We start from the raw sequence: 27,343 nt of genomic DNA, 5'->3' as shown, positions 1-27,343 counted from the left end.
GTCCGTGTATAACATTTATTCAACCTAGGTATTGTAATTTGTGTGATTGTTATTATTGTTTTTATTTTTTGCGATTGTGTTGGTCTTGTGAAACCTTTCATATTAATGCTTATAACGATATAAGTATCCAATATATTTTGTCCATGCATCATTCGGAGTGTTTCCGTTACACAGTCGATTGGAAGTGAAATAATGTTTTTGGGAATAATCGATAATCTATCGTGGTAGTTGCAGCTAAATACATGCTATTAAGTTACATATACATATATATTTATATATAAGAATGTATATGTATCATAATATCATGTTGTTTTTAGAAATCATACATATTCATTAACATATATTGAACGAGTGTCTATTCAGAAATTAACAAACGGATGACAAGCATTGTGTACTATGCACTATTGGGCCTGATACATTGTCGTTGCAATCTACTCTCACACAGATGTCAATGTGTTTTGGAAAAGTACATTTCTCTGTCCTGAACCTCTGTGCATTTGTTTACGACGTAAAACATAAAACATAAACATAATGTTTAAAACATAATAGTACAATTCAAATAATTATGTTAATAGCCAAGTGCTAAACAACTAAAAAACGGAGTATGGTTATTGACAAATACTGGGAAAAGTATGTATTAAATTATGTTAAATTCATATCAAATTCAGATAACCACTGAAAAAACTGATGGAAACCCGTTTAGTTTATTTTATCCTAAGATACCATAAGTTCAGAAATATAACTGCTGTTTTTATTTAAAAATAGTTGTAATTTTTCATTTCCGTTTCTATAAAGTATAACATCATATATACGTGTATTACATCATTTTAAACAAGCGCAAAATATCCATTGCTTTGACGTTAGAATGTACTGATCCGTATTACTTTTGTAAAAAAAACATTAATAATCTGTATGTATGCGGCAATGCCATGTCGCCCTTTGGTTGTTCGTACTTATTACAATTACACAATTACAAGTATATACAAGTATATACTGCTTCTTAAATAAATACTGTATGTTACCCTAAATTTTATATACATATATATATATTTATATTACTTGTTTTCTCTTTTTTTGTATTTAATATTACACGTGTGTACATACGGTTTGAACACTTTTATTAAAAGTGTTGTTTAATGACATGATAAGATTTGTATTGTACTAATGAATTTTGACTTTACTTTGTTTACTTGTATGCAATGGTCAAAGGCGTTTTGCCGATATTCTTATAAAAAACTTGAACCTTTTAACTTATCCGTGTCAGCTAGTATTAGTAATACCTAATTGGTTCTATACCTTAGTTATAGCTGCTTATCCTCCGTCATGACACATGCCATTTTGTATTGAACCGTGCTTTATTCGCATTAAACTGTGTCACCGTACTGTGGCAGTAACAATCCTTATAACTTGTCCTTGATACGTACGTAAACACCCGTATTCCGTTTTGCATCCGTATCGGTACGTTTCGGGATACGGATTGAATTTTGATTGTGATGAAAGAACATTGTACACAGACATAATGCATATTATCTTTAATAAAAAAATTATTTGACAATTTATCCAATAATCAACAATATTATATTGGTATACATTGATTAAGTCATTCCATGTGGCGTCTTAAAGAAACGACATACAGAACCACATAGAATGAAAAATAGCTTATAACTGTTACGATTATATATGTATATGTATGTTCATTGCTATACTCTCATGTTTTTATAGTTATGTGCCCGGTTGCTAAATATGCAAACGACCGGATGAGTTACCATTCATTTAATATGAATATATTTAATTCAAAGAGTTAATTTATTATGTTTCATAGTTATGATTACATCAATATAAACACATGACATAAATAAGCTGCTTTTAATATGTATTGCCTTTACATCTAACATATATGACTTGCAAGACTCGTTGAAACTTGAAGCCTTGAGCAACAAGGATCCAGTATAAAATATAATTATATTATAAATATATGCATCGGATCTATGCAAATCCGTTAGAAAAACATTCAGCAATTTTATACAAGTTTATACTAGTTTGTCTTAGTGTTTGTCAGTTTAACACTTTTCAAAATAAAATGAATGTCGTAAATATGCACAAGACTGGAACTAAAAATGAAAACATTGTTCCAGAAGCGGTGGATTTTTCAGTTGCTGTATCAGTGGACTTCGTTGAAAAAGTTGTGGGGGTCTGCGTTACTACTAGAGGTGCAGCAGTTGAAGTCGAGCCAGTAGATGAAGTCGAAGATGGAGCGAGTGTTGTTATCTTTGTTGCTGTTGACGTTGAATATGTCGAAGAAGAAGTTGTTGTTGTTGTTCTTGTAGACGGTGTTGAACTAGTTGTTGTTGAGGGAGTGGTTGTTTTAATAGTCGTTGTACTAGTTGTTGTTGAGGGAGTGGTTGTTGTAGAAGTAGTTGTAGAAGTAGATATTGACGTAGAAGATGAAGATGTGGATATCGGTGATGCTTTAGATGTAACATGACAATTGGAAATGAATGTAGGGTACAGTGAAAACCTTATTATTGTGATGGTTAGTGAAGGTAATTACAAGAATAATGCGTGACAGACTTTGAAGATTAGAAACGCTTAAGAGAATTCTATTGGAACAATATGCATTCTGCGTAAGTGTCGTCCTAGATAAGTCATTGCAGTCCGCTAATCAGGACATTACTTTCCGCCTGAACAGGATATTCGCTAATAACAGATACCTTTCAACACGAACAAAAGACAAAAAAGCGGAGAATAGCGTCCCATATTAGCCTTTGCGGGCCGCACAGGCAAACCTGAGGCAACACTTGACGCACATACATTCAGTTATAGGACACGCTTCTAGAATGGGCAATCTTGGACTAATAAGGAATTATCATAATATAGCGATCGTTTAAAATAACATTAAGGCCTAATACACATGCTATTTATTTAATTAAGGTTGCAAGTATATTTGCAAGCTCCGCTGGTGTAACTTGTAAAATATCAGATTTATGAAGTTTTTGTGAATTTTATTTATAAACATATATGGCCCAGTGGTGGGCCCTGCTCTAATTTAACAATCCACCGTGTCCGAGAAAAACATTAAATCGAAAAGCTACTGCTAAAAGTGTAATACTGAGTAATCCATTTTAAAAGCAATTCTTACTAGTCATAGATGAAGTCGTGCTTGTGGATGTTTGTGGACACGTGCTCGGAGAAACCGAGTTACCGGAAGTAGCGCTGGTGTTACCGCACGTGCCGCAGCAACCAGAAGCGAGTGTTGCTGCGTCGTAATTCGGGCAGCTGCTCAGTGTGCAACCAGTGGAGTGATCACCATACTCGCAACCTGCATTAAAATACTGTAAAATCATATATACAGTATTTGTCGGCAGAAACGTATGTGCTTTTTTCATAAATGAGTTTATTAGCGGACATGTTGATTTGTGAATAACATAATTTGGTACAACAAATAGGCATTTGCGTCGGTCATTTTCCGATGTGTGTTGAATTCCTAGATAAGCGAGTACACGAATCAACGAAAATAAATGTCCCACAAACACTATTTATGTAAAAGATTACAGCTACATCCATGTTCTTCAATAAATTCATTGTTAAACTTCTGCAAAAGTCCCAATATTCTCAGCATTCATTTAAGCCTGTGTGACGCGGCCTCTTAGAGTTAATCCAGGTTAGGTCAGGGACCCACGCTTTGTGCAAATTTTCACAGGGAGACAAGTCCGGAACTCGAACACAGTACACCTCGCTATCAGAGCGAGTTTTTTCTCGACTGAGCAAACTGGGCTTCCACATACTATGCCGTCACGGAAAAGAGCCGAGGTTCCCAGAACAACGCTCATAATTACCCTTAACGCCAATGTAGTATTGACGGCAAGATTCACAGCAGTTGATTAGGAAGGCGGCCTGGTAACAATACATGGGATTGGCTGTAGTCGCCGCCTTGCACGTCATGTTGTTCACATAGGCACCCGGCCGGTCACCCTGGGGACAGTTGTCTAGAAACGGAGACACATTGTTTGTGCTTATTTAAGTATATCGAATATAAGAGATACACAATACTACTTGATAAACCTATACTAATTTCACGATTTCAAGTGTTCGACAACCATTCATATAGATATCCGGCCTGTAGATATAGGGACTGGAAATGGAGACAAAACGTTGAATTATCGTGATATATTACAGAAATAAATACAAAACAAAATTTAAAAAAAAATCACATGAATAGTGCTGTATTTATTACAAAACACGAGTTCATATTTGAAGAACGATAATTTAGAAAAAGAAAATCTCACCGAGGGCCCTATGGCAGAATAGTGACCAGCCAGGCAGCCCCAAATAGTATATGGACCGATTCTGCCATTGGGCCCGAAGTGAGGTTTTCTAATTCTTATAGTATACCGAACATTTTTGTGCAGATGAATGTCAATAGAAATAAAAATAAATAACACAATATAAATTCCATAAATATTTATCAGTTGCTATTTATAATGTGTACCGTATTATTGCTGTGCGCGAGTTGTCTCCCTGCGAAAGTTTTTCACGGAAAAATTCGATTCTGTATACAAAATTCATTTTTATTGTAAAGCATTTCACATATTGAGATACATTTTATATAGAGATAACTGCTTATATCACAGACAACATGTTGCAAGACATAGATCCCCAATATAGCATTTAATTTTCGTATTTTTAAGATGTGATTTATATAGAGAATACTAGGTTAGCGTTGAATACAGAGAAGTTTATGTTGCGAGGCTTAGAACGCCGGAAGCGCGAGCGATTCTATTTATCCCATTTGATTTTTGCAACGTGTCATTTAACAAAAATAGATCTAATAACCTAAACAATAATTTTAATTCAGTCATAAAAGCGCTTAAAATCTAACTAATGTAACCATGCGTAGTGATATACATGTATTTGTTCTGGTACGCAAAATAGTCTTTAAAAAATTCACACAAACTGTAAAACAAGTAAAAATATCACCATATGCCTACATTCAATTTTACGCAGTATGCGAATTTTAACACATTACGACCGCGAAAGAAGATTTTACATTACTATAATTCATTTTATTTTCGAAAGAATATGATCAAAATCCAATATGGCGGCGATTGCTCCTGACAAAATGCTATCGATGTCAACATACATAGTAACATGTACACCATCGACGACCTAGTTCTGGCTACCATAACTTTAAATGTCGCTTTTTATGATTTTTGACTGGCGCGACTTTGTACAGGTCTGTCAATAGTCTAAATAAACTGTACGCTGAAGTTTCTTTAGCTATCGAAAACCTTGACAATTTTGACGAGTAAACAGACAATTGCAGCGACTGACACTTTATTTGACAAAATATAATACAGGGCAATACGTTTTCCGACTTCGGACGACGAATTTAAGGACGCGCAGAACGTGTTTTTTATATAATGTTATGGGTATGCCGTGTGTGATCCGATGCATCAATGGCGCCCATGTTAAAATCATTTCCCCGAGAACAGGGAACGACAAAAGTACAAACCAAAATCAAAACACGTAAGAACTAGTATCTTACCTTTAATAATCCTTTAAAATCCATTTAATAATCCATTTAACTCAATAATTGACGATTTTGCATCCAGGGTCTTTAATAATTATTTTAGCACAGTTAAATAAAGACCCTTATGCCATTCTATCACTTTATTCAAATGAGTTTATGAACGCGATAAACTTTCTTCTTCGTCACACGCTACGTCATGTACTCTACATTACTGCTGTTCAAATGAACCAGAGCAGTTTATCTAATAATAGCCGTTGGTAAACTCGGTTGCATTTGCAGATTTCTGCATACAAACATAATTATGTTTAAACTTGCACAATGTTTTATTTATCTATGGTAAATGCCCTTATTGTACGAGAAAATAATTTAATATATAAATACACAAAGAATGGAAAACATTCCAGTACACAAAAGATAAATGAGTACAAAATACCCGTGTACAAAATGGGACGTTCCCAATTCCATTTTTACCATCTTATACTTTACACAGCTCTATGCCTTACGTGAATTAAATAGGAAAGCAAACATAGCAGATTATTCATGAACTTTGCGATATGTGTATGGCTTGTTGTACATTCTTAATATTTAAGTTAAATGTCAAAAGTATATGCTTTGGTTATAAACAATGCACATTACACGAAATAAGGAAAATGTGATAAATTGACAATTCAGATATGTCGACATACAGTACATGTAAAAAACATGTGAAATAAGTCGCGTTTATAATAAATCGTCCAAAAAAATGTGGAAAATGAAGCAATAAGTATGTCAATTTATGATGCCATCAATCAGCTGATTCATTATACGGATGGCGAAAAATTATGTCATATGACTAGATTTAAAGGTTGATGGTCGTATAATTTTGAGCTTAAGTTTTGTCGACTATGTTTCTTATGAAAAACCATTCAGTGGTAAAGTAAATATAAATAAAAAATAACAAAACAAAAATCGTGTAATTTTATATTTTATTTCAACATTTCTTTTGGTGAATATGTCATATGTATATTTTTCTGCAAAATATGCACATTTTCTTCTAATGGGTGACCTTATAATTCGATCAATGAACCAAACAATATCGACCTTATTTTAGCGCATAGCGCATGACGTCATTTAAAAAGTAGTCCGTGCACGCGACAGGTATATTCCACAGTGTTGAATACAAGAAAGTATATTCCACAACGTGTTATACCGTCAATGTCGCGGTGAAAATGGGATAAAATAAAAAACACACACTCATGACTTGCCAAACGAATCGTGACTATTAATAATATGTACGGTATTATTGTTGTACGCGAGTTGTCTCCCTGCAAAAGTTGGACATGGAAAAATGCGCTTCTTTATACAATATTCGTTTTTATTGTGAAGAATTTCACATATTGAGATACATTTTATATAAAAATATACGCTTTTATTACAGAATACATGTTTCAAAACATTGATCCAAAATGTAGCATTAAATTTTTGCATTTTTTTTAAGATGTGATTTATAATAAAAAACACACACGTGTGACCTGCCATACGAAAAGTGCGTTTACCCTAAGTTTATAAAGCCACACATGTTACAAATACTCTAGCAGGCACTATTACAAGCGCGCGCATCTTTACAGGGCACTATTCGAAATAGCCCCAGCTGACAATACGCGCGCATCTTCACAGGGCGCTAATCAAAATAACTGACTTGTGAAGTTTATATACGCAAAGACGAAACTAATTTATTAGAGGTATAATATTGTTGATTATTATCTTAGTTTAAACATTTTTTTTATTTTATCTCGATTGAATCGAAAATCTAAGGTAACTTGAAACGCTCTTCATTCCGTTTCCTGGGTAGAACCAGTACTTTACGTTATTGGGGAGATCAACGGAACGTTCCAGCAGCAGAGATCGAACACATGGCCTCCGTGTCGATAGGCGGACACCAAATCCACTACGCCACAGTCATGACATGTTTGTTCGTCTGATGGTGGTAGAATGCGTGAACGAATGTAAAGGATTCCCCATGTCGCTTGAATTGTCCTATATTTATTACACAATACAAAAAATATTCATATCTTCGGCGAACGTCCAAAGTAGTATATCAACTTGTATAAATTTTTTATTACATTATAGCAAACTGTGAAACTTGAGGCGATGTTTCAGTAGATAATTTCCTGTTCGTCACTATGTTTATAACAAAACCATTGAATAACATTAATTTTTTAAAATTGGTTTCACCGCCTTTGAACTGCTAATTCAAAGCATATATAATTCAATCTGATACTATGTTTTATTGTAGTCAAGTTGATTTTTGAACACCACATTTGTATTAAATAAATGTTCTTTAAAAGAAACAAATGGATATTACTATTTAGATATTATTAAGTCATTTTTATTAAAACTATCCCATATAAAAATCAGCTCGCTTATGTCAACAAAACTGGCAAAGTGGATGATATGGTTCGTTGTATTTCGAATGGCATTGTCATGCTTCTTCACCACGTGAGTTTAGACTCCAAGCAAAGAACGGGTGTGAATAGAATGTAGCCGATCTGCAAGAGTTAACTTGAAAAAGAGCCTCGCATTTGGAAAACGGGCTTAAATGCAAGTGCTTTAAGTGTCGTCCCAGAGTAGTCTATGCAGTCCGCTGGATCTTCGCTAAGAAGACACCTCTTTTAAACGAATAATACAAACCAAGAGAAGTGTATCGTCCCTGTACAGGCTTAATTCTGACGACTATTTACGCACATACAATAAGACATGTTTTCCCAGAGCGTGGCTATTTACGACTATTAACGACTATTTACGACTATTTACGACTATTAAGGGTTTTTAGGATTATTTACGACTATTCGCGACTATTTACGACTATAAACGACTATGTGCGACTATTAACGACTATTTAAGACTATTAACGCACATGCAATAAGACATGTTTTTCCCACAGTGCAGCTAAAATAAAAGTAGTGTTCAAGTTGTGTACCTGGTACCGATGAAGCCTTCGTATCACATGTGCAAACTCCGCGGCGACAGAGCTGCGAGATAAAAAGACGCATAAATCAAAGGGTAGATGTATAAACAAGTATAAAACCTCTGTATTCGTCTTTTACTACTATTAACACGGTTTGCTTGCGGTTAGTAAACACATTCGTGAGCAAAATGAAATATAATATGCTTGCGTAGATTTTGTAGATCCAACTAACATTAACTCTTATACTTTCGACGGTTTTCAACGATATCAACGATATCAACATCATAACATCGGTAAGGTCTTCACATTTTCTTGTCAGATAGAGAATACATTGTTTGCCATTTATATAAGCCTAACTCTGTGAAAGAGGTTAAATGGATGTGCGTAAAGTGATGGCGCGGATCAGACTGTGCAGTCCGCACAGGCTAATCTGGGACGACAACTTTCCGCTTTTATACTATTTTTCTTGTAAGGAAAGTCTATTCTTAGCAAAAATGCAGTTTAGGCCTAAAGTGTCGTCCCTGAGCATTAAACTCCCTTTTCACAGTACGTGGCTCATATCTAAATACCCGACACCAGAGTAATATAAAGCAATTTCACAAATTCGTGTTCTAATACACTTTTCCTTGGTAGTCAACATATCTGTTCCCGCTATTTTAGTTGACTATTTTATCATATAAATTAAATGCTATGTATCAATACTATGTTTCACCTTCTGGTTCCCGCACACGGTTCCTTCCCAAGCAGTGTTTGTGATGCACGTATTGTTTCCCGGAACAGAACACATCATGCGGGCACACATCTCGGAAATATCAGTGTACAATGACTAAAGAAACAAGCGTCGGTACATTTGAAACGAAGTTTATGGTTTAGACGTAACTGTTTTCCTTGTTAGGGAAAATATATTTCTGATACTAATAAAATATATATGCTGTCGAAATACTGTCCTACCATTAATGTAGATAAAGGTATAACGTGCATTAATTTCGTAGTTATTGGTAAAAAGCAACACCATGAAATGCATTGCCAGTTACTTTATTGAGGAGGTTTAATATACAAAAATGTAAATATTTCAATGTCGAAGTCAATCATGATGATAACACGTAATCGGTTTATGCTCTATGGAATTTTAATATGAGCTTTATTGGTCACTTACGCTGATTTTATTCAAATGAATTTTTTTGAATTTGAACAAAGAACAGTCGGTATAACAGAAGCGATTCAACTGGTTTAGACTGTTTTTGTTTCGTTTGACTCAGCTGTGTGATTTAAATGTGAATTTATGCCGAAATGTCACACTATTCTATAATCAATGTCTTGTAAAGTATAGTTTACATTTATATCGAAGTCTTAAAGAAAACAACACACACATACAATTCAGTGTCTGTAAAAAAAGTATTATGTTAAATACACAATTTGTCAAATAGAATTCATTCATGATGATGGAAAAAAATCCGTAAATCCTCTTTACGCTGATTTTGTTTAAATATGCTAAAAGGGAATTTGAATTCAAACTATATGGGTCCCTTACCCTACAAAAGTATGACCCTGGGCCCACATTCGCCTCGCACTGGACATCCGCGCTGTATAGAAGCCCTGCCTCAAAACCGTCATAGAGGTCAAGGGCTGAGGAGTTAAAGGACGAGGTCAAGAGACAGTTGTTGTTGTCTCTAAAAATCAATAACAATATTTAAATGTTAAAGTCTCAGAAAACCCTTTGCATACGTTATGAGCTATCTTTATTATATTTGACAAAATTGGCCGATTGAACTATAGCGATAAAATGTTGTATAAGCCTATGCAAAAAGACTGTAACAAGCCAGAATGATTATCATTATAGCATTTTATTTGTTAACACATTGGTATCACATATGTTGCAACTATCAGTTTTAGAAGACAGGCAAATTAAATATTATCTGGGGCGAGAATGTCTATCATTTTTTTTACAATATGATTTCAGATGTTCCGAATTCATATCCAAAAGATTAAGCCATCAACTTCCATGGGATCTTATTGTATGACATAATGTAAATTCAACTGTTTCGTCTGTACTTAATGCTATTTGTATATATTATATACCTGCTTTATGTTCACAAAAAATACAAGCTGTATCAATCGGTAAAATACAACAGCACAGAAATAATTCCCGTATTATGCTACTCGCTAGTTTCCCAATCCTTATTACCATAATAGCCGGACTACTTTTAATGACGCCACTTTGAATGCAGAAAATTATAAAAGCATTCTTGGTTAATAATGAACGCTTAAACTTATTTTTGTAATTAAATGATTCAAAGTTGTATATAATGAAAGGAATATTACGCAAGTCAATTGTTACAAGTGTTTGTATCAGTCTCGTGACTTGCGCTATTTCGTATCACACTCGAGGCTCTGCCTCTCGTGAGAAACGCCATCACACAAGCCACTCGACTGATGCAAACACATGGAATAATTGACTAGCGTAATTTTCCGTATATGTTCCATTTACTACTTATCTGAATAAGACCGCAGATAGTTTTTCATTCGTTTTTCGTTTACAAAACCGAATGCAAGACAAAAAGATTCTTACATGTCCATAAACAAACTGCTCTTGTTATTTTAACTAGCAATTTCAAACAAAAGGATCAAATTTGAGAAACCGACTCGCTAGTCTACTAAAATGCTGGAATTCAACTCGTTTACAGCAACACGCTTGCAAACAAATAAATACTCACAACAACAAGAAGTACAATAACAACAACAAAAAACTAAATATCATAATCAACAAACCACGGACAATGCTAAATCGAAAAACTTCACCAACAGCCACAGTAAACGTCTCGTTTAACCCATTTATGCCTGATGGACTCTCCCATCCGTCTAAATTGGATCAATTTATTTCCAAAGTTAGGGATGTCTAGTATATTTATTTCTATTTTTAAAATATTTGTTTACAGAAAGTCCTTTAAGCAAACAGCGCACACCCAGATGAGACGCCGCGTCATGCGGCGTTTCATCTGTGTCTACGCTATTTGTCATGGCCTTTTTTCTAGACGCTAGGCATAAATGGGTTAAACGAGACGTCTTTATAGAAATCAATATACTAGACATCCTTAATTTTGTAAATAAATTGATCCAATTTTGAAGAATGGGAGAGTCCACTAGGCACAAATGGGTTAAGGTGTCGAAGCTGTAGTTGTCTGTCAAGCGTCGTCATGAAGTCCTCCATTTGACTCAACAACACACCAATAACCACAAAACACAAACGACGCTAAAAAGAAGACATACGCAGCAACAGTTATGGACTAATGACAGGTGTGAAAGTTATTGTCACCTGTCCAACGTCGCAATATAGCTCTCTATCTGGGTCACTGAGCACGTGGAGAACTTAAAGTGGTTGATTGCGCGCGCATCCGTCACGCCACCGGTGCTAGGAGACATGACGTACTTGTCGTCTGCTGAACACACGTTATCCTCGCCATCATGCTTGGATCCAAGACTACAATTAAGGCAACAGTATAATCAATATACTCTATATTTAATAACTCAATACAAGATAAGTATTGATGCAAAGCATCAAAGGGCATCGGGAATTTCAGTGTTAAAGGCACTCAATGAATTTACATGGAACGATTTTTTTTTACTGTAAATATTAATATATTGGCCGATTATTTTAAACAAAATAGAAAAAGATACTGGTATAACCATTATCTATGATTTTGTGTTATAACCCCCAAATAACCATTATCTATGATGCTGTGTTCTAACTCCCAAATAACCATTATCTATGATTTTGTGTTGTAACACCCAAATATTTCATATTTCATTTTATTTACATTTGTTCCTTTTTTTTTACTTGCATCCGTGTGCAGTTTTCATTAATGGAACAGAACTGTGCAGGTTTTAAAAAATCTGCTTCATCGTGTAAGCGTAATTTCATATTTTTCTCAACTTCAAGGGGAGATGATTCTGAACTTATTTTTACGTTGCTCATTTACGATAGGGGTCGAGTACTCATTGATATGAAAACACTGTAAAAGTTTGAAAAAAAATGAATGAAAACTTTAAATTGCATAAAGAAGCTGCATTTCACAATACTTTCAAATTCAGTAAAAGATCATAATAGATTTATTGCTCCGATATTCATCATTTTCAAAAGGGTTCGAGTAATACTGATATAAAAACACTTAACAAGTTTGGAAAGATTCAGATGAAAGTTGTGAAATCTTTAAAACAAGTGGAAATTCTTTATTTTCTCAAATTTAATAGAAAAAAATCAGGACTTATTGTCCCGATGTTTCTCATTTTAAATGAGTTAAAAATGCTCATTGATATGAAGACACTGTAAGTTTGGAAAGAATGTGATGAAAAATGTTGACATAATCACCTAACCAAGCAGTTTTTCACTTTTATTTTTAAATTCAAAGAGACATAATTCTGGACTTATGGTCCGATATTGCTCATATAGGGTTTGGGTTGGGTCCTCATTGATAAAAAAAACCTTTGCAAGTTTGGGAAGAATCGGATGAAAATTTTGGACTTACAACAAAGCTTTCAAAATTTCTCAAATTCTAAGAAAGATAACTATGGACGTAATGGTCGGATAATGCTAAAGGGTCCATACCACCTGGATAGTAATACGTGTCGCGCTTCGCGCTCTATATGTGGTTCTTAAAAAGACACTCCGAGGAGTGCTTGACTCGAGGGATACGGGTTGCTGGGACACAGCTCCTCCTTGATAAGCGGTTGCTTCCATTATCGCAACTCATTGTTACAATCAATAATACGTGTCGCGCTTCGCGCTCTATATGTGGTAGGGATAGTAATAAGGGCCTATGATAGACAACCATAAAAATACATGGATAATAGATGTGGTGTTTGCATTAATTTGTTAAAACACGTGTATTTTTTTATAAGATAGTTAAGTGATGGAGGAAATTTTAATTAACGTTGTCACCACACGGCATCCATTAAATTTAATAAAAATTTCCAATTGTAGTAACATGGATTTCAAAATGTCTACATCAAAACAAAATGTTAACATAGAACACAAATAAAATAATTTGATTCTACTAGGGCTCGAACCTTGTGCCTCTCACATGTGAAGCGAGCGTGTAACCACTATACTACGGAACCGCTTGAAAAATCACCTTCTAACTTAGATATTAATAAGTGACTGTAGTGTAACGGTTATCAATACAGCAATAAACCGTGTAATCGCTGTCGTCTTGTAAAATTGAAGAAAATACGTGTTAACCAAAACTCGAACATCAAATGTCTGCGCTATTGTAAGAAAAACCACAAAATAAATAAATTAATATATTTTCATTATGTTTTGTTTTTATACAAAACCAGAAAGTTTCACCGGTTCGCGTATTTGCCCAGTCCCTGTGATCTTTTATTATTGCCCAGTCCCTGTGATCAGTTATTAATTAAACGAATTAGCTTTGCATTATTGGCAATAAATTTTGTAGTAAATGTAATAGGCACAAATGCAGTACTTATTTACACTAATTTACACAAAAAATCACCACTATGCAAGATATTGTGACAACAAAAATATATTTAGTTTAAACCTATTTATTTTAGCTCGATTGCATAGAAAGTAATTCCTACTTATTTGAAATGCTCTCGAGTCCGTTTCCTGGGCCTAGAACCAGTACTTGGTGTCTATATGGGAGATCGAAAGAACGCTCCCACAGCGGGGATCGAACCCGTGACCTCCAGGTCGCTAGGCGGACACCATATCCATTACACCACGGCGAACAAAAATATATACATTGATCCGTAAAATAACTTCTCCCAAAAGCGAAAAAAAACGTATTACATACTAGTCGCCGCACTTTAATGCGACGCCAATGAACGCAAGCGAAAATAACTGCAACATGTTGTACATAAAGACACCGATACCCTGGAATGTCCCGATTTGGCCCTGAATAATATTGGCATGTATACATACTCATACATTTTCTGAAGGCTCATTCTTAGCGTTTTGTTTTTAACAATAAAAATGATAATAGTAATATGCAATAAAGAACTCGATACATCGAAATCGGTTGTTTGCGCACACTCATCTTTTTGGCCCCTTTCTAGTGGAATGTAAACCGTTTCAGCAAAATTTGTTACTATTATCTCTTACTTCATAATATATTTCAGGGGGTAATCACGTAATAGTCAAGGTGGCGACGCTAATGCCGAGGCAGGTATTTTTCGCCGTTTCATACCCTTCATTACTTGTATTTAATGTTTAAATGCCGCTTACTTTCCAGCCATATCAGCAAGAAAGTTACTAGCGTTTATTTTGTATTGAAATTCGCTCTTTATCTCGACTAAATACTCGTGGCGAAATTTCTAAGCGGAATGATCTAATTAAAGCTCCACTAAAACAATTTGCGGGTAGTCGAGATATAAAGCGAATTTTAATGCAAACTAAACGCGTATGACATGTTTTAATACAGATATGGCTTGAAAGTGAGCGTCATTAAAAATTAAACAAAAGCATTAAAGTGTAAAAAACGGTGAAAAATAAATGTCTCGGCTTGGACGTCGCCATCTTGACTATCATGCGATTACCCTCTCTGTATTTGTAATTAAGAAGATAAAAATATATTACCAGAACAACTGTCTAGAGTGTTATAATTCATCTTAACACTTTGTAAATTATCTGAACACTATATAAATCATCTGAATGTTAAAGAAAGACATACTATATTTTAATCGTATGTATAACTAAATTTGTTCTGCCATCCGATTATTTCTTACTTACAAAGTAATGGTCTGATATCATTTAAAACTCTTATTGTTGCACCGGCTTAGTCCATATAACGTTGGACGTTATGCTCATTATGTTCATTTAATTAGAATTTCAAGTGATAGCCATGTAACTTTGTCATTTTTCTATTATCAATTTTATTTTATTTTGTCTATGCAGTAATATTGGTAGTTTGGTTAAAAGCACACACAAACGGACTAATGTGTATATTTCTGATATTCAGATACTGAAGTAGAAATGAGACGTGATATGTGAAAAGGGGGTTTAATGCAAAAGCATAAAGTGTGGTACCAGATAAGCCTGTGCAGGTCGCACACTCTAATCAGAGACGACACTTTCTTTTATATTATTTTTCGTTTCAAGAAAGTCTCGTGTTAGCAAATATCTAGTTGTGGCGGAAAGTGTCGTCCATAATCTGAAAAGCCACTTTACGCACACGCATGAAAAACCCCTGTTCGCAGAGAACGGCCCGAATGTTTGTATTATGTGCATCTAGTGCTATACTATTGAAAGTAATTCGATCGAAATGCAGTGACAACAAAAAGTATTCATTATGACGTCGATGTATTAACTGTCGCTTTGAACCGCGTTAACAGAATACTGGACTTAACGAAGGCTAACCGTTACAATACCTTCCGCTTTTAGTGCTTTTTTTTCTTCTATTCAAGAACGAATTTTCTATCACGCTGTTAATGCGGATACTTTGATAATAGATGGCACTTCGATTACAGAGAACAACAAAAGCCACGCGCGAGAGGTAAGTTCATCAGTTGTTTTTAAAGTTATATCCTAAAGATAAGTTTATTAGACAAGACACATGGTCGAGTTTATAAATGGTGTATCCCTTTCTATTGGGAAGAAAGAAATCTACGGAAGAATGGTACATTTTTTCCAAAAAATAGAAAATTCGGTCGGAAAACTGCATGAACTGGATGAACAGTTAACCTTTCAACAAAATAAAACTACTTAGCAATATTGCAAGTAATTAATTATTTTTATTCAAGCATGTAGAGTAATCACTGTGCGTGAAATACTGAAATTTTGAAAGTATTCAATGAAATATAAACGAAGATATGGCATGCTTTAATAGGTAGTATTCATGAAGTTGCAGACACTTTGATTCCCGATAAAGAACACTTCGGATAACAAAGACATTCAACAATAGGGCACTCAGATAACCGAGTTTTACCTTCTACATGAAATGCATGTATGTATAGTATGGCTATTCTTACCAAGCATTTTGAAGTACGAATCAATGTGTGTAGACAAGCGTGACACATTGGGAATCTATGCATAACTTAACTACATACACATGTGAAATTTAACCAATGGCGTTGTTCGTTTTCAAACATCTTATTACTATTAATTAATACTATTACTATTATAATTGCAATTTTAAATAAGATAAAACTGCTTATTTTTGAAGAAATATATGTCAGGTGACGACCGGAAATAATTGTCTACATCATGAACATGTTTTTTTAGTGGCAACTTAAGATTCAGAGAGATTAAAATAAACGGATCATGTGGATCAACTCGATCGTGCTTATTTTTTCTTATAGCAGGGCTCTAAATAACGGGAGCGAATGGATCTTTTAGAGGCAAATACATATGTGTGCTTCATAAAATCCTATGCCGTTGGTGCGCATTAGAATCGCATCATCAAGACGATACTGATGCGTAGCCATACAATTAATAAGAGAATTGAAAACTCCCTTTATCTCGAGCTCTGCGTATAGGGAGCACTTACTTTTAAACAATGATAACTTAAGCTTGAAGTGCGATTCACCTGACCCTAAGTCACTGTATTGTTTGAGATAAAGGAATTTCGGACCTGCATCGCTGCTGATATTTATCTTTTAGCAGCAGTTTTAGCAGAGTGATGTTCATGACATGTTATTTAATATATAAGTTAATTACCTCAGAACCTTTATCAGTACATAATTATACATGCTTTAGATCAAACGTTGCGCAAAAGGAAAGTTCGTTAAAATTGTTTAAGCCCGTGCACTATGCGAAGATCCGGCCGTTGAGTGACTCGAAAACTGGAAGATGTATGGTCATATAGACGGTACTCATCACACATATCGAATTAGTTTCACATTTATCTTACACATTTATACAAAATCATAGGCATATCCCAAAGGGATAAGCACATATTTCGGTAATTCGTTTATAATTTACTTCAGAACATACATTTTTATGCATTGCCTAGAGTATTCTATATCGAATTCTGCATTTCTGATTCACTAAAAAGAGTGTGTTATATCTGGTAAAAAGTCTCGACTAATCGGGAATAGAAGTGCAATTGTCATTTAGATGATCGGTTAAAGAAGTGTCCATGAAAATTCTGACTCTTTGAAAATTTGAATTTTCTCAAATACGTAAGTAAACGAAAATGTAACATGTAACATTAATGGATATATTGAACTTTTATTTTGTTGAAATATGTACTGATCATCCAATTCATGCTTATTATCGATGGAATTTTATCGTGTTTTTTCAAGATAATCCACCGTTTTTCTGCGAATTTCTTTCTTCGCAATACGAAGTGCTATACCATTAATCGACCAAACAATGTCCCGTGGCTGAAATCTGAATGAACAGAAGATACATGCAAAAAAGCTGAAGAACTCTCCTCTCGCGCGAGGCTTTTGTCGTTCTCTGTTATCGAAGTGCCATCTGTTATCAAAGTATTCATACCCGGCGTGTCTATACGGCAATCCAGTTTATACGGGAAGTGTCGTCCTTGATATGCCTCTGCCGAAAAGACAGGCTTATCTCGGACGACACTTGAAGATCATGGCTTAAGCCCGGTTTTCCCAGAACGAGGATCGGTTGGACAGTTAATAACAATGAATACAAACTGCATACTATTTTTGTCGCTGCAGTGCAATCGAAAAACATGTCAATAACGTAGCACTAGACGCAGGAATTACAAATGAATTGGTTAAGGTGATGGATTGGTTAAGGTGATGGATTGGTTAAGGTGATGGATTGGTTAATGTGATGGATTGGTTAAGGTCAGACTAAACTTACTTGTGTCCCAATTCGTGAGCTGATGTAGTAGCCAGGCCGGCGTCAAAATGGTCCTGCGAGATACTGTTGGCGTAGGGGATGGCGTGGTTACAGGCCCCGGAGGTCCAGGCAAGACCTGTGGGTAAAGTTAGATAAAAGCGGCGCTATGAGAAAACTGGGCTTATCTATCTGCGTTTAAGCCCGTCGGCACAGTGACGACACCTTCCGCCTTGACTGGATTTTCATTTAGTAGAGTTTCCTTAAAACGCAAAATTCCATAAAAGCGGCACGTGTCGTCCCTAATTAGCTTGTGTGGAATGCACCAGGTAATCAGGGACAATCATGACGCACATGCATTGAGCCCAGTTATCCCATAACGAGGCTCATTTTTAAATGGTTCTTTTAGCAACAAGGTTTGTTTTTTCAATACAGTCGTTGCATTTTAAACACAAAAGCATTCCTCTATTGTATGGACCTAATTTATATACGTGATAGGTTTTTAGACACTAAACGCACTTCCATTAATCCCTGTTTACCCATAACGAGCCTCAGTTAAGAAAGTACCGTGATGCTAGACCATGCGAGTGTGTAAGATAAGGTAGCAGTAAGTCGTCTTACATTTCGGGTAGGTGAGATAGTATTACGTGGGTGGGCGCTATACCATGCAAAAATATTGTAGTATGCAGAGGTCTGATCCTTGAGAATCCAAGAGAAAATATTAATTTAAGGGAATACAAGGAATGTGATAAGTAAGACACTTGATATTACCTGTAAATGCATAATATACCTGCAATTGAGGAGGATCCGTTGCGAACTAGATCATATCCGGTAAACGCCATAGCGTGATCGTATGCCGGAAGTGACGTTTGCACCGCAAGCCATTGTTTGAAGGCCGTCAAGGCGACGCTGGCGTCCACTTTGTCACGTGGTGTCGCCGAAACCTTATAGTTTTCTGTCCAAGTGGAGGCACTCGGGGTCTTTATAGTGAATAAACAAGCATTATGTCAATTTATTTATGTTTTAAAAGAACTAGTTTTCGTTTGTTGGTTAAAAGCGACCCTTCGTTTAAAGGAAGTCGTTTTTATATACCATCTTTCTTTCCCAACATTGAATTGCTGCCTCAAGTTTGATAACTGTTTGGAAACGATAATCTTGACCTTGTCTCACCTGCCCCATAGTCAGCATCACAATGGCATCCGTTAACTAAATGCACACATTCGTAGAATTCTTCCCAAAATGTATACAATTAAATTAGATAAAGCAACATGCTTCTTGACAGATCTGTGCATGCAAAGTCCCTTAAGAGTTGTGGATATACCGTTAATTTTGTATTTTGAAATCGTCAAATTAAAACGCAAACAGATCCGCGACCCGTTCTCTAGAATTTTCCACGATTACCTTCATAAATTAAAGCACGAGTAAATATAGTTAAAAGCAAGTGTAGTATTTGATTTGAATGAAATTGTAAACATTCAAGATTGGACTTCGATAAGAATTAAAGTCAACTTCGGGTACTCGTTTTATTATGGTGTGTCATAGTAACTACTTCTTGCATTGCTTCTCAAAACCTATTGGCATGTTTGAAATTCCATACTCAAATTTTCAGAAGAACCTGTCAAACACATTTTCGGATTTGGTTTGAATCTTTGAAGCCATTTTGTAAATTATAACATATACATATATATATAAGCATTCTTGTGTCTGGTGCATTTGTCAAGCTTTATCCGTCAATGTTTCTATTGCACCCAAACGTTTGTCAGTAACCTGTAAGATTGTGTTCTTTTATAAACATGCAGAGACAGTATTAAAGGACACTGATCTAACGTTATATGTGCTCCTGTTACGAGCGTTGTACTTACATCGGCGATAAATATGCCAGCGAACACGACTTGTATAGCAATGGTGGTGCTCACAATCGACTGATATCGTAAATCTATCTGAAAGGTTATGCAATCTAACAGTTTATATTCGAAATTGGCCTTGCTCTGTGACAATGGGGTTTAATGCATGTGCGTAAAGTGTCGTCCCAAATTAGCCTGTGCAGTACATACAGAGTAATCCTGGACGGCACTTTCCGCCCAAACTAGGTTTTTGCTATGAAGATACTTTCTTGAAACGAAATATATCATAACTGCACAGGCTAATCTGGGACGACACTTTACGCACATACATGTACATTAAACCCCCTTTTCACAGAGGACGACTAAAAATAATTGTAAATCTAATTCAAACTAACAAATGAAAAAAAACGCAAAAATGGACGAAAGTACTAGCGACGTCCATTAAATAAGCGAGAAAGAGTACCCTCCCTTAAAAATTTGTATAAATTTGATAAAATAGTTTGAATTTTTCTTTCCATTATAAGTTGTGTGTTTTTCCTGGATAACTATACCTACTCGTTTATTCGATGTAGCTGTCTCATCCAGGTTTTTACCTTAATTGTCCTTTACCAAGAGCCCATAAAATGCTCAAGATAAATTTTCCGTCAGTAGGCCAGAATGATTATCTGGAATTGTATCAGGTAAAAAAACTTAAATAAACATATACAAACGTTTTGTCTTGTCTTCCTAGAGTATTAAATTATAATCTGAAAAACTTGACGACACTCGTTGTTGTATAGTAGCTTGTGACACTTGACTAGTTGTAGGATGGTTGGATGGTCCCTGGTTTGAATCCCGCTCAAGGCACTTGATTTGATGAGCAAAATATAAATCAAACGCTTGCTCCTCTCCTCCCAAGTGTTTAAATGGATACCTGTGAAGGAAATACGCCAATGTGCCCTGGATGCGAAGTGCGCCGAGTGTTAACGGACGGGGAATATCCCAGTGATTAAGTGGTATATGTTAAAGTCGACAGAAGATCCACACTTCATCATAGCTGACTAGAAAACCGCCGACCTTCGACCTTAAACCTTGTTTAGTATAGGAAAAAGGATGTTCGCCATCGGAGAATCCCTAACATTTCTGTAGATTTGTTCATACGGCATATGTACAATTTTATTGTTCCGCAACGTCTATAAGAAACATGCTTTTTAAAATTTAAGATGTCATCATCGGAGCTTAGTTTGGTTTTGCCAGTTTGCAATACAAAATAATATTTTGTTCTCCAAAAAACGCAATAAAGACTGTATACCGACGTACTATGTTGATTTACAGTGTCATATACAAGTACTTGTCGAGTGGCTAACCCAATGTTTGATTAATATCTGACGTGATCAACCGAGTGACACACACACGCCATTTTATGAATATCCAATCTGGTTTTCACAACTACTTATCTTTGTTGGGCGTTTACATTCTCGAGGTGGGGTCTCCAATAAGATTGTTAACTACATTCGAACTCATTTGAAGGATGCTATGTGCCTATTGGCTAGGAATTGTTCAGAATAACTATTCAGATCTCTTTGACTGTGTTGTCGAGCGTTTATAACAACAAAATCAAATAAACATCGACGCCGTATATCTTTTGTAAGGTATTTCTTTATTTAATTTTTTAGTATGTGAATTGTTATGTATATAAGAAATTTACGAAGATTTATGGAAAAGCAAATAAATGTGTTTATGATATGTAAGTGTTTAAATGCTGTTACACAAGGTTAGACTGAAGTAGTCACAAACACATACTGTTTGATAATTTACACTCTTAAACAGTTTTGACATTAAACAACACAAAATGTATCATGATTTAGTTAAACAGCTTTTCTGTCTAAACATATTTTGAACACCACTATGTAAGATTGCAATAGATTGCCCGACACAGATTTTGTTTTGACTTAAAAGACAATACACCGGTGTCTATCACCCGGGAAATAGCGCGTGTGCATGTTTATTTCTGATAGTTTTATACCAACCGAGTTCAGTACGAAGGCGTAAAATTCCCGGATGTTCTCGATAGCGTCCACGTCCCTGGCGGCGGCAGTGGTGGCGTTACTGCGGTCATACCAGCTGTGAAAGGCATGCGAAAGAAACTTAAGTTTGCCACAGTTGTGGCGTATCTCATATTGCGAAGAAATGTGTAATATAAGTGTAAGAAAAAAATTCATTTGGGAAAAAAATCATAATATTTATCTACTGTTACCGTGGAGTAATAACAATTACACGTGCATAACTTCTGCAAATTTGAGTTAAATGGTGTAAGAGTACTTTGTATTGCAAGTTTGTGTCCACAGACGGACGGACGGGCAGATTGACAGATAAACAGACAGACAGAGAGACAAACAGACAAACGGAAGGGCGGCCTGGCGTTCAACTCGGGGAACGTTCCTAGTCATAAATGAATAATGTGTATGCCATTAAAGATAAGTAAATTCTTACAATTTGTAGATTGGATAATCCAACACGGGTAAAAACTCCACTTTGTAGTTGATGATAGACCTTTTCCGCCGTCTAGTTTTTTGTGGAGTGTAACCTTTCGTACTCGTGGCGTGCAAAACGTGTGACTCTGATTTCACGTGCTCTGCAATTAGAGATTTCACATAATAGTAATTGCAAATACAACTTTCGTGTGTGATAAATTATTCCAGACAAAAGTTCAAGTAAAGAGGAGTGTGATTGCGATCAAATCAATTGAATTGTCAGTATACGTCCCCAATGAAGTAAATTGAGGTAACCCTTTTTCAGTCCGCCTGTCCGTTGCACAAACTTTTCCGAGTTTCTTTTAACGTAAATAACGTAAAAGCACCTGTTGTGTTCCTCGTTAAAGTTAGGATGCACGTTTTTGTCAAATATTTATGAATTTACATTGTATATAAAATGTGTAAAAAGAAACTTATTATTCATATAGTTCAATATAAATTAAAAAAAAAAATTAAGAAAAACATGTGTCAAAAATGCGAAATAAGCCAGATATTTAATTCTGAAATCGAAAATGTCTGTATTGTCGAATTCGCCAACATGTATTTCATGCATGTACGATGTGAATCTAAATTAAGTTTAACGGATCATTTTAATTTCCTTCAACGATATCTATTTATACGACACACGAAAACTAACTCCGATCATTATAACGAATGCTTCGGTTATTGTAGGAAAATATGTACGAAATATCATCGTCACAATCGGCTCGGCGCGCTAATTTGTCTTCATCATCATCATCATCATTTTCATCATCATCATCATCATCATCATCATCATCATCATCATCATCATCATCATCATCATCATCATCATCATCATCATCATCATCATCATCATCATCATTTTCATCATTTTCATCATCATCATCATCATCATCATCATCATCATCATCATCATCATCATCATCATCATCATCATCATCATCATCATCATAATAATCATCATAATAATAATAATCATCATCATCATCATCATTATCATCATCATCATCATCATCATCATCATCATCATCATCATCATGAGCATCATCACCAAAATTTAAGCAATATAATGGCCAGATAATAGTTTTGACTGTATCTTACACATAAATTTTGAACATTATGTTCTGATGCAAGTGATCAACTTTTAAGGGGATGCTGGGAAATGTGTCGTCTGCTTAAATGTCGTCTGCTGGATTTCTAAAATTAGCATTTTCTTTGATTTTTTTTCAAAGAATACTATCAGAATAGCAAACAGTTTGGATCCTGATGAGACGCCACGTTTTGTGGCGTCTCATGTGGATCCAAACTGTTTGCAAAGGCATTCATAATTCCGTTCCAGCACTGAAAGAGTTTAGGAGGATGCATTTATGTCAATCTGTAAAATTATGATTTCTTTGCATTCTCAAAATCGTACAGTTCAAGCAACCCATGAAGAATGACGATCCTGAATTTCAGTCGTGTGAAAACATGTGACTTCTTAGTTGGCAAAAACGAGCTATGTTTTATTAATAAAAAAATAGTACGGGTGGGGTTCGAACCCACGCGGACATACATCCATTGGAACTTAAGTCCAACGCCTTAACCACTCGGCCACCGTACTTCCCTAAAAGAGTTTCTTCAAACCAATGTTTCACTGTTCGCTAGTGTATTGTAATACAATAAGCAATACCGTTACACGACTTAATCACGCTGGTTATGTAATACGCCTTCTTCGCGTTCAACTAATGTGAGCCAATTAACGTTAACAATATTCCGGTAAAAAATGGCGGCTTTTATTAATTTGAACGCGAGCAATCAACTTTGTTATTATTTACTCTTTTTAATAAGACTTGTGCACAATAACTAACGCTACGGATAAGCCATGTGTCCCGACCTTACATGCATGATCAAATACGGTAAGTATATACAAATAATTGTAAACGGTGGCGTAGGTACATCACGAATTTTTAGTGTCGAAATTACACTTACAATAGGTAAAACTGTACTAAACATCGAAGGGATTGGACGTTAACGTAAATTTATTTCATTTTCTAAAAATGGTCATAACATTTTGAGTTATGCGTGACACAATCAGGTTAAAATTTATCGTGTGTGTATACAGTGGACTCTGCCAATACCGGACTCTCTGAATACCGGAACTCTCCCGATTCCGGACGGTCGGGCCAGTCCCGTATTTTCTCCTTCTATTTCTTTGTTAAACAATGTTGAATAAACCGAACTCTCTGAAAACCGGAAACCGGACGGGTATCTCCGTAAATTTGGTCATTTTCAACGTAAATACATTGAGTATACCGGACGGTCTAAATTCTCAAGATGCCCGAGGCGTGAAAATAACAATACCTAGTCAGCACAGCGAGTGCGTTGTCACACATTTTGCTCGCGTAATTATCGATAATCGGATTAAACATACCATAAAGTTGTCAAGTCGTTAAAGCGCTATGAGAGTCCGATTAAGTAATGTAAAACAAACTGTGAATGTCTACAATAGACGTGCGGTAACACCAAAAAGTGATTGACTCGATCGTTTTATTAATTATTTATTATCGCCTATGATAAACAATGTAATTAAAAAATTAATGCATGCCGTTGCGACGATCACTTTCTTGTGATCTTCTCGGGTATTTTAAAAGATCTAATAGCCATGTTTTTAACGCTGAAATGGTTGTTTGTTTGTTTGTCAGATAAACTGTTAGAAATATGACTGTTAAATATCCATCCATCTGTATGCAAATTCATTCATTGCCGTTTACTAATTTCGAACGCATCTAAAATGTCGCAGTCTCCAGCTAAACGCAGACGCGTAGAGCTTACGTTACAGGATAAGATAAAGCTCATCACGGAATCAACTGCTCAACCAAAACCATCTCTGAATGCATGTATTAGCAAATAATCCAATCTTTTAAGGTCATGCATGGCAAAAAAAAATTGAATGATGCAAATACTTATAGATGGAGAGAAAGGTGGGACGAACACGCGCTCATATATAGGCCTCATTTGAACCTCGTGGATATATTTTTCTGAATTTCCACACGGGCCCTAATAAATAGCCCTCTACTCACGCCCACCTTCGTGTCGGATTTATGCGGCCTATGGGATGCATAGCCCATGCCATTTTTTATATAGGCAATTCGACCGTGCTTACGGCATATGAAAGGCTTAGTTACGCAACTTTATGTTTAAAATTTGCCCCGAAACATGTTAACATGTAATAGAAAACGTATAAAAGAAGACTCTTTTCTCACGCGCATACATACATTCAAACAGGATATCGCGACCAAATTCTATGTTTTGAGAAGTAATGTCATGACATGACACTTCTCAGGTTTATACTGACGATTATGAAACAAATAAGTTAATATTTAAAAGTTTGGAACACACAACGACAGACGCCTCTGTTGATGAGTCAACACATAGCTAAAAGTTCAATGTTGGAATAGCTAATATTACACAACTCTTGAGTCGCAGTGGTGTAGTGGATATGTTGTCCGCATAGCAATGGGGATATCACGGGTTCGATCCTCATTGTGGAAGAGTTTTTTAGATTTCCTCCATAGACTCCAAGTACTGGTTCTAGTCCCAGGAAACGGACTTAAAGGAGTGTCAAATAAGCCTAAGCTTCCTATGCAATCGAGCTAAAATAAATAGGTTTAAACTAAACTAAACACAACTCTAGCATAATAGTGCAGTTTCCACGCAAACACAGAAAAAAGCACATATCTCTGACACTTGGAATAAATAAAAGAATAAAGTTAGTAACAAGCACTGTAGTGAAAACAGTAAGAGTACGGTGAAGTTTGTATAAACTACGTTAATGTTCATTTTAGAACAAACTGTGAAAACAGATTAAAGGTTCTAACCCTTTCAACAAGGTGTGATTGGGTCTGCTGCCATTAATTTGATAAATGTTAATTTTCGATAATTTTCAAACTTGATTCAGTATCACTATTAATAAAGAAAACATATCTAAATCTCTTAAAATGTCTGCAAACTTCGCATTTTTTTATCAGAAAACGTCTGTAACGTTAGCGGGCTCACCTTCGTTAAAACGGGAGGTGAGGCGAATTACACGACATATTCTTAGAGAAATTCTATCCTTTTGCCAAGGTATTATTTAAATTACTTATCAAAAGCTATGCAACATAAAATGCTCAATATTAACAGTTTATTCCCGATAAAATGACATTAAAAATGATTAGCATCATCATAATGATTATCATGATGTAATGGAAAAAAGAAAACGAATACGAAGATGATACTAATGCAGAGGAGGAGGAGGAAGTTTATACAGATGACTATTATGACGAGAAGGATGAGGACGTCGATGATGATGATAAGTATTTAAGTAGAAAACAAAACGATATAAGATCTTATTACGATGCTGAGTGACAGTAAAAGCCTAAGGATAAACTTCCAATTCTCTCTCACTTAAATTTATCACGCGACATACCAGTCACAATGTAGTCGGTTTTGAAGTCATGTTCTTCCTGACTCTCGTAGATGACGTGAATAACGTCATCAGTGTCGTCATGGTTATGTAACGTCAATCCCCTACTGACGTCCGGTTCGAGCAAGTACGTTCGATCTGTCTAACTGAAATTTCCTCTCTGAAATGGTTATTATAGTGGAACGAAAATGATGTTAGCTGAGTTATGCGATATCGCAAATGTTACCTTCATTGTGACGTTTCCGCGGGGAGCTATTACATCAGCAAGACATGACACAAATCAGATAAAACAGTATACACAAATGTATTTTCCGCCG

At 35.5% G+C, this 27,343-nt stretch overlaps 1 protein-coding gene and 1 non-coding gene across 2 annotated transcripts; both read right to left on the bottom strand.

The window, feature by feature from the left end:
* Nucleotides 1–1,777: 1,777 nt before the first annotated feature.
* On the bottom strand, nt 1,778–27,258 carry LOC127848955 (serine-rich adhesin for platelets-like). Its single transcript, XM_052381680.1, has 14 exons — nt 27,253–27,258; nt 27,030–27,168; nt 22,560–22,701; nt 22,097–22,190; nt 20,106–20,183; nt 19,034–19,223; nt 18,268–18,382; nt 11,791–11,955; nt 10,009–10,147; nt 9,190–9,303; nt 8,490–8,541; nt 3,837–3,986; nt 3,140–3,319; nt 1,778–2,468 (listed from the first exon to the last, which is right to left on the bottom strand). The coding sequence occupies exons 1-14, from the start codon at nt 27,256–27,258 to the stop codon at nt 2,071–2,073; spliced, it is 1,962 nt and encodes a 653-aa protein (XP_052237640.1). The 3' UTR covers nt 1,778–2,070.
* Trnal-uaa (transfer RNA leucine (anticodon UAA)) lies at nt 24,100–24,182 on the bottom strand. The gene has a single exon. It is a non-coding gene; the product is annotated as a tRNA-Leu (tRNA).
* Nucleotides 27,259–27,343: the final 85 nt, after the last annotated feature.

Source organism: Dreissena polymorpha, chromosome 10 (genome assembly GCF_020536995.1).
Source record: "Dreissena polymorpha isolate Duluth1 chromosome 10, UMN_Dpol_1.0, whole genome shotgun sequence".
NCBI classification, from domain to species: Eukaryota; Metazoa; Mollusca; class Bivalvia; order Myida; family Dreissenidae; genus Dreissena; species Dreissena polymorpha.
Note: the sequence above shows the minus strand (reverse complement) of the source record. Positions and strands in the feature narration are given on the sequence as shown.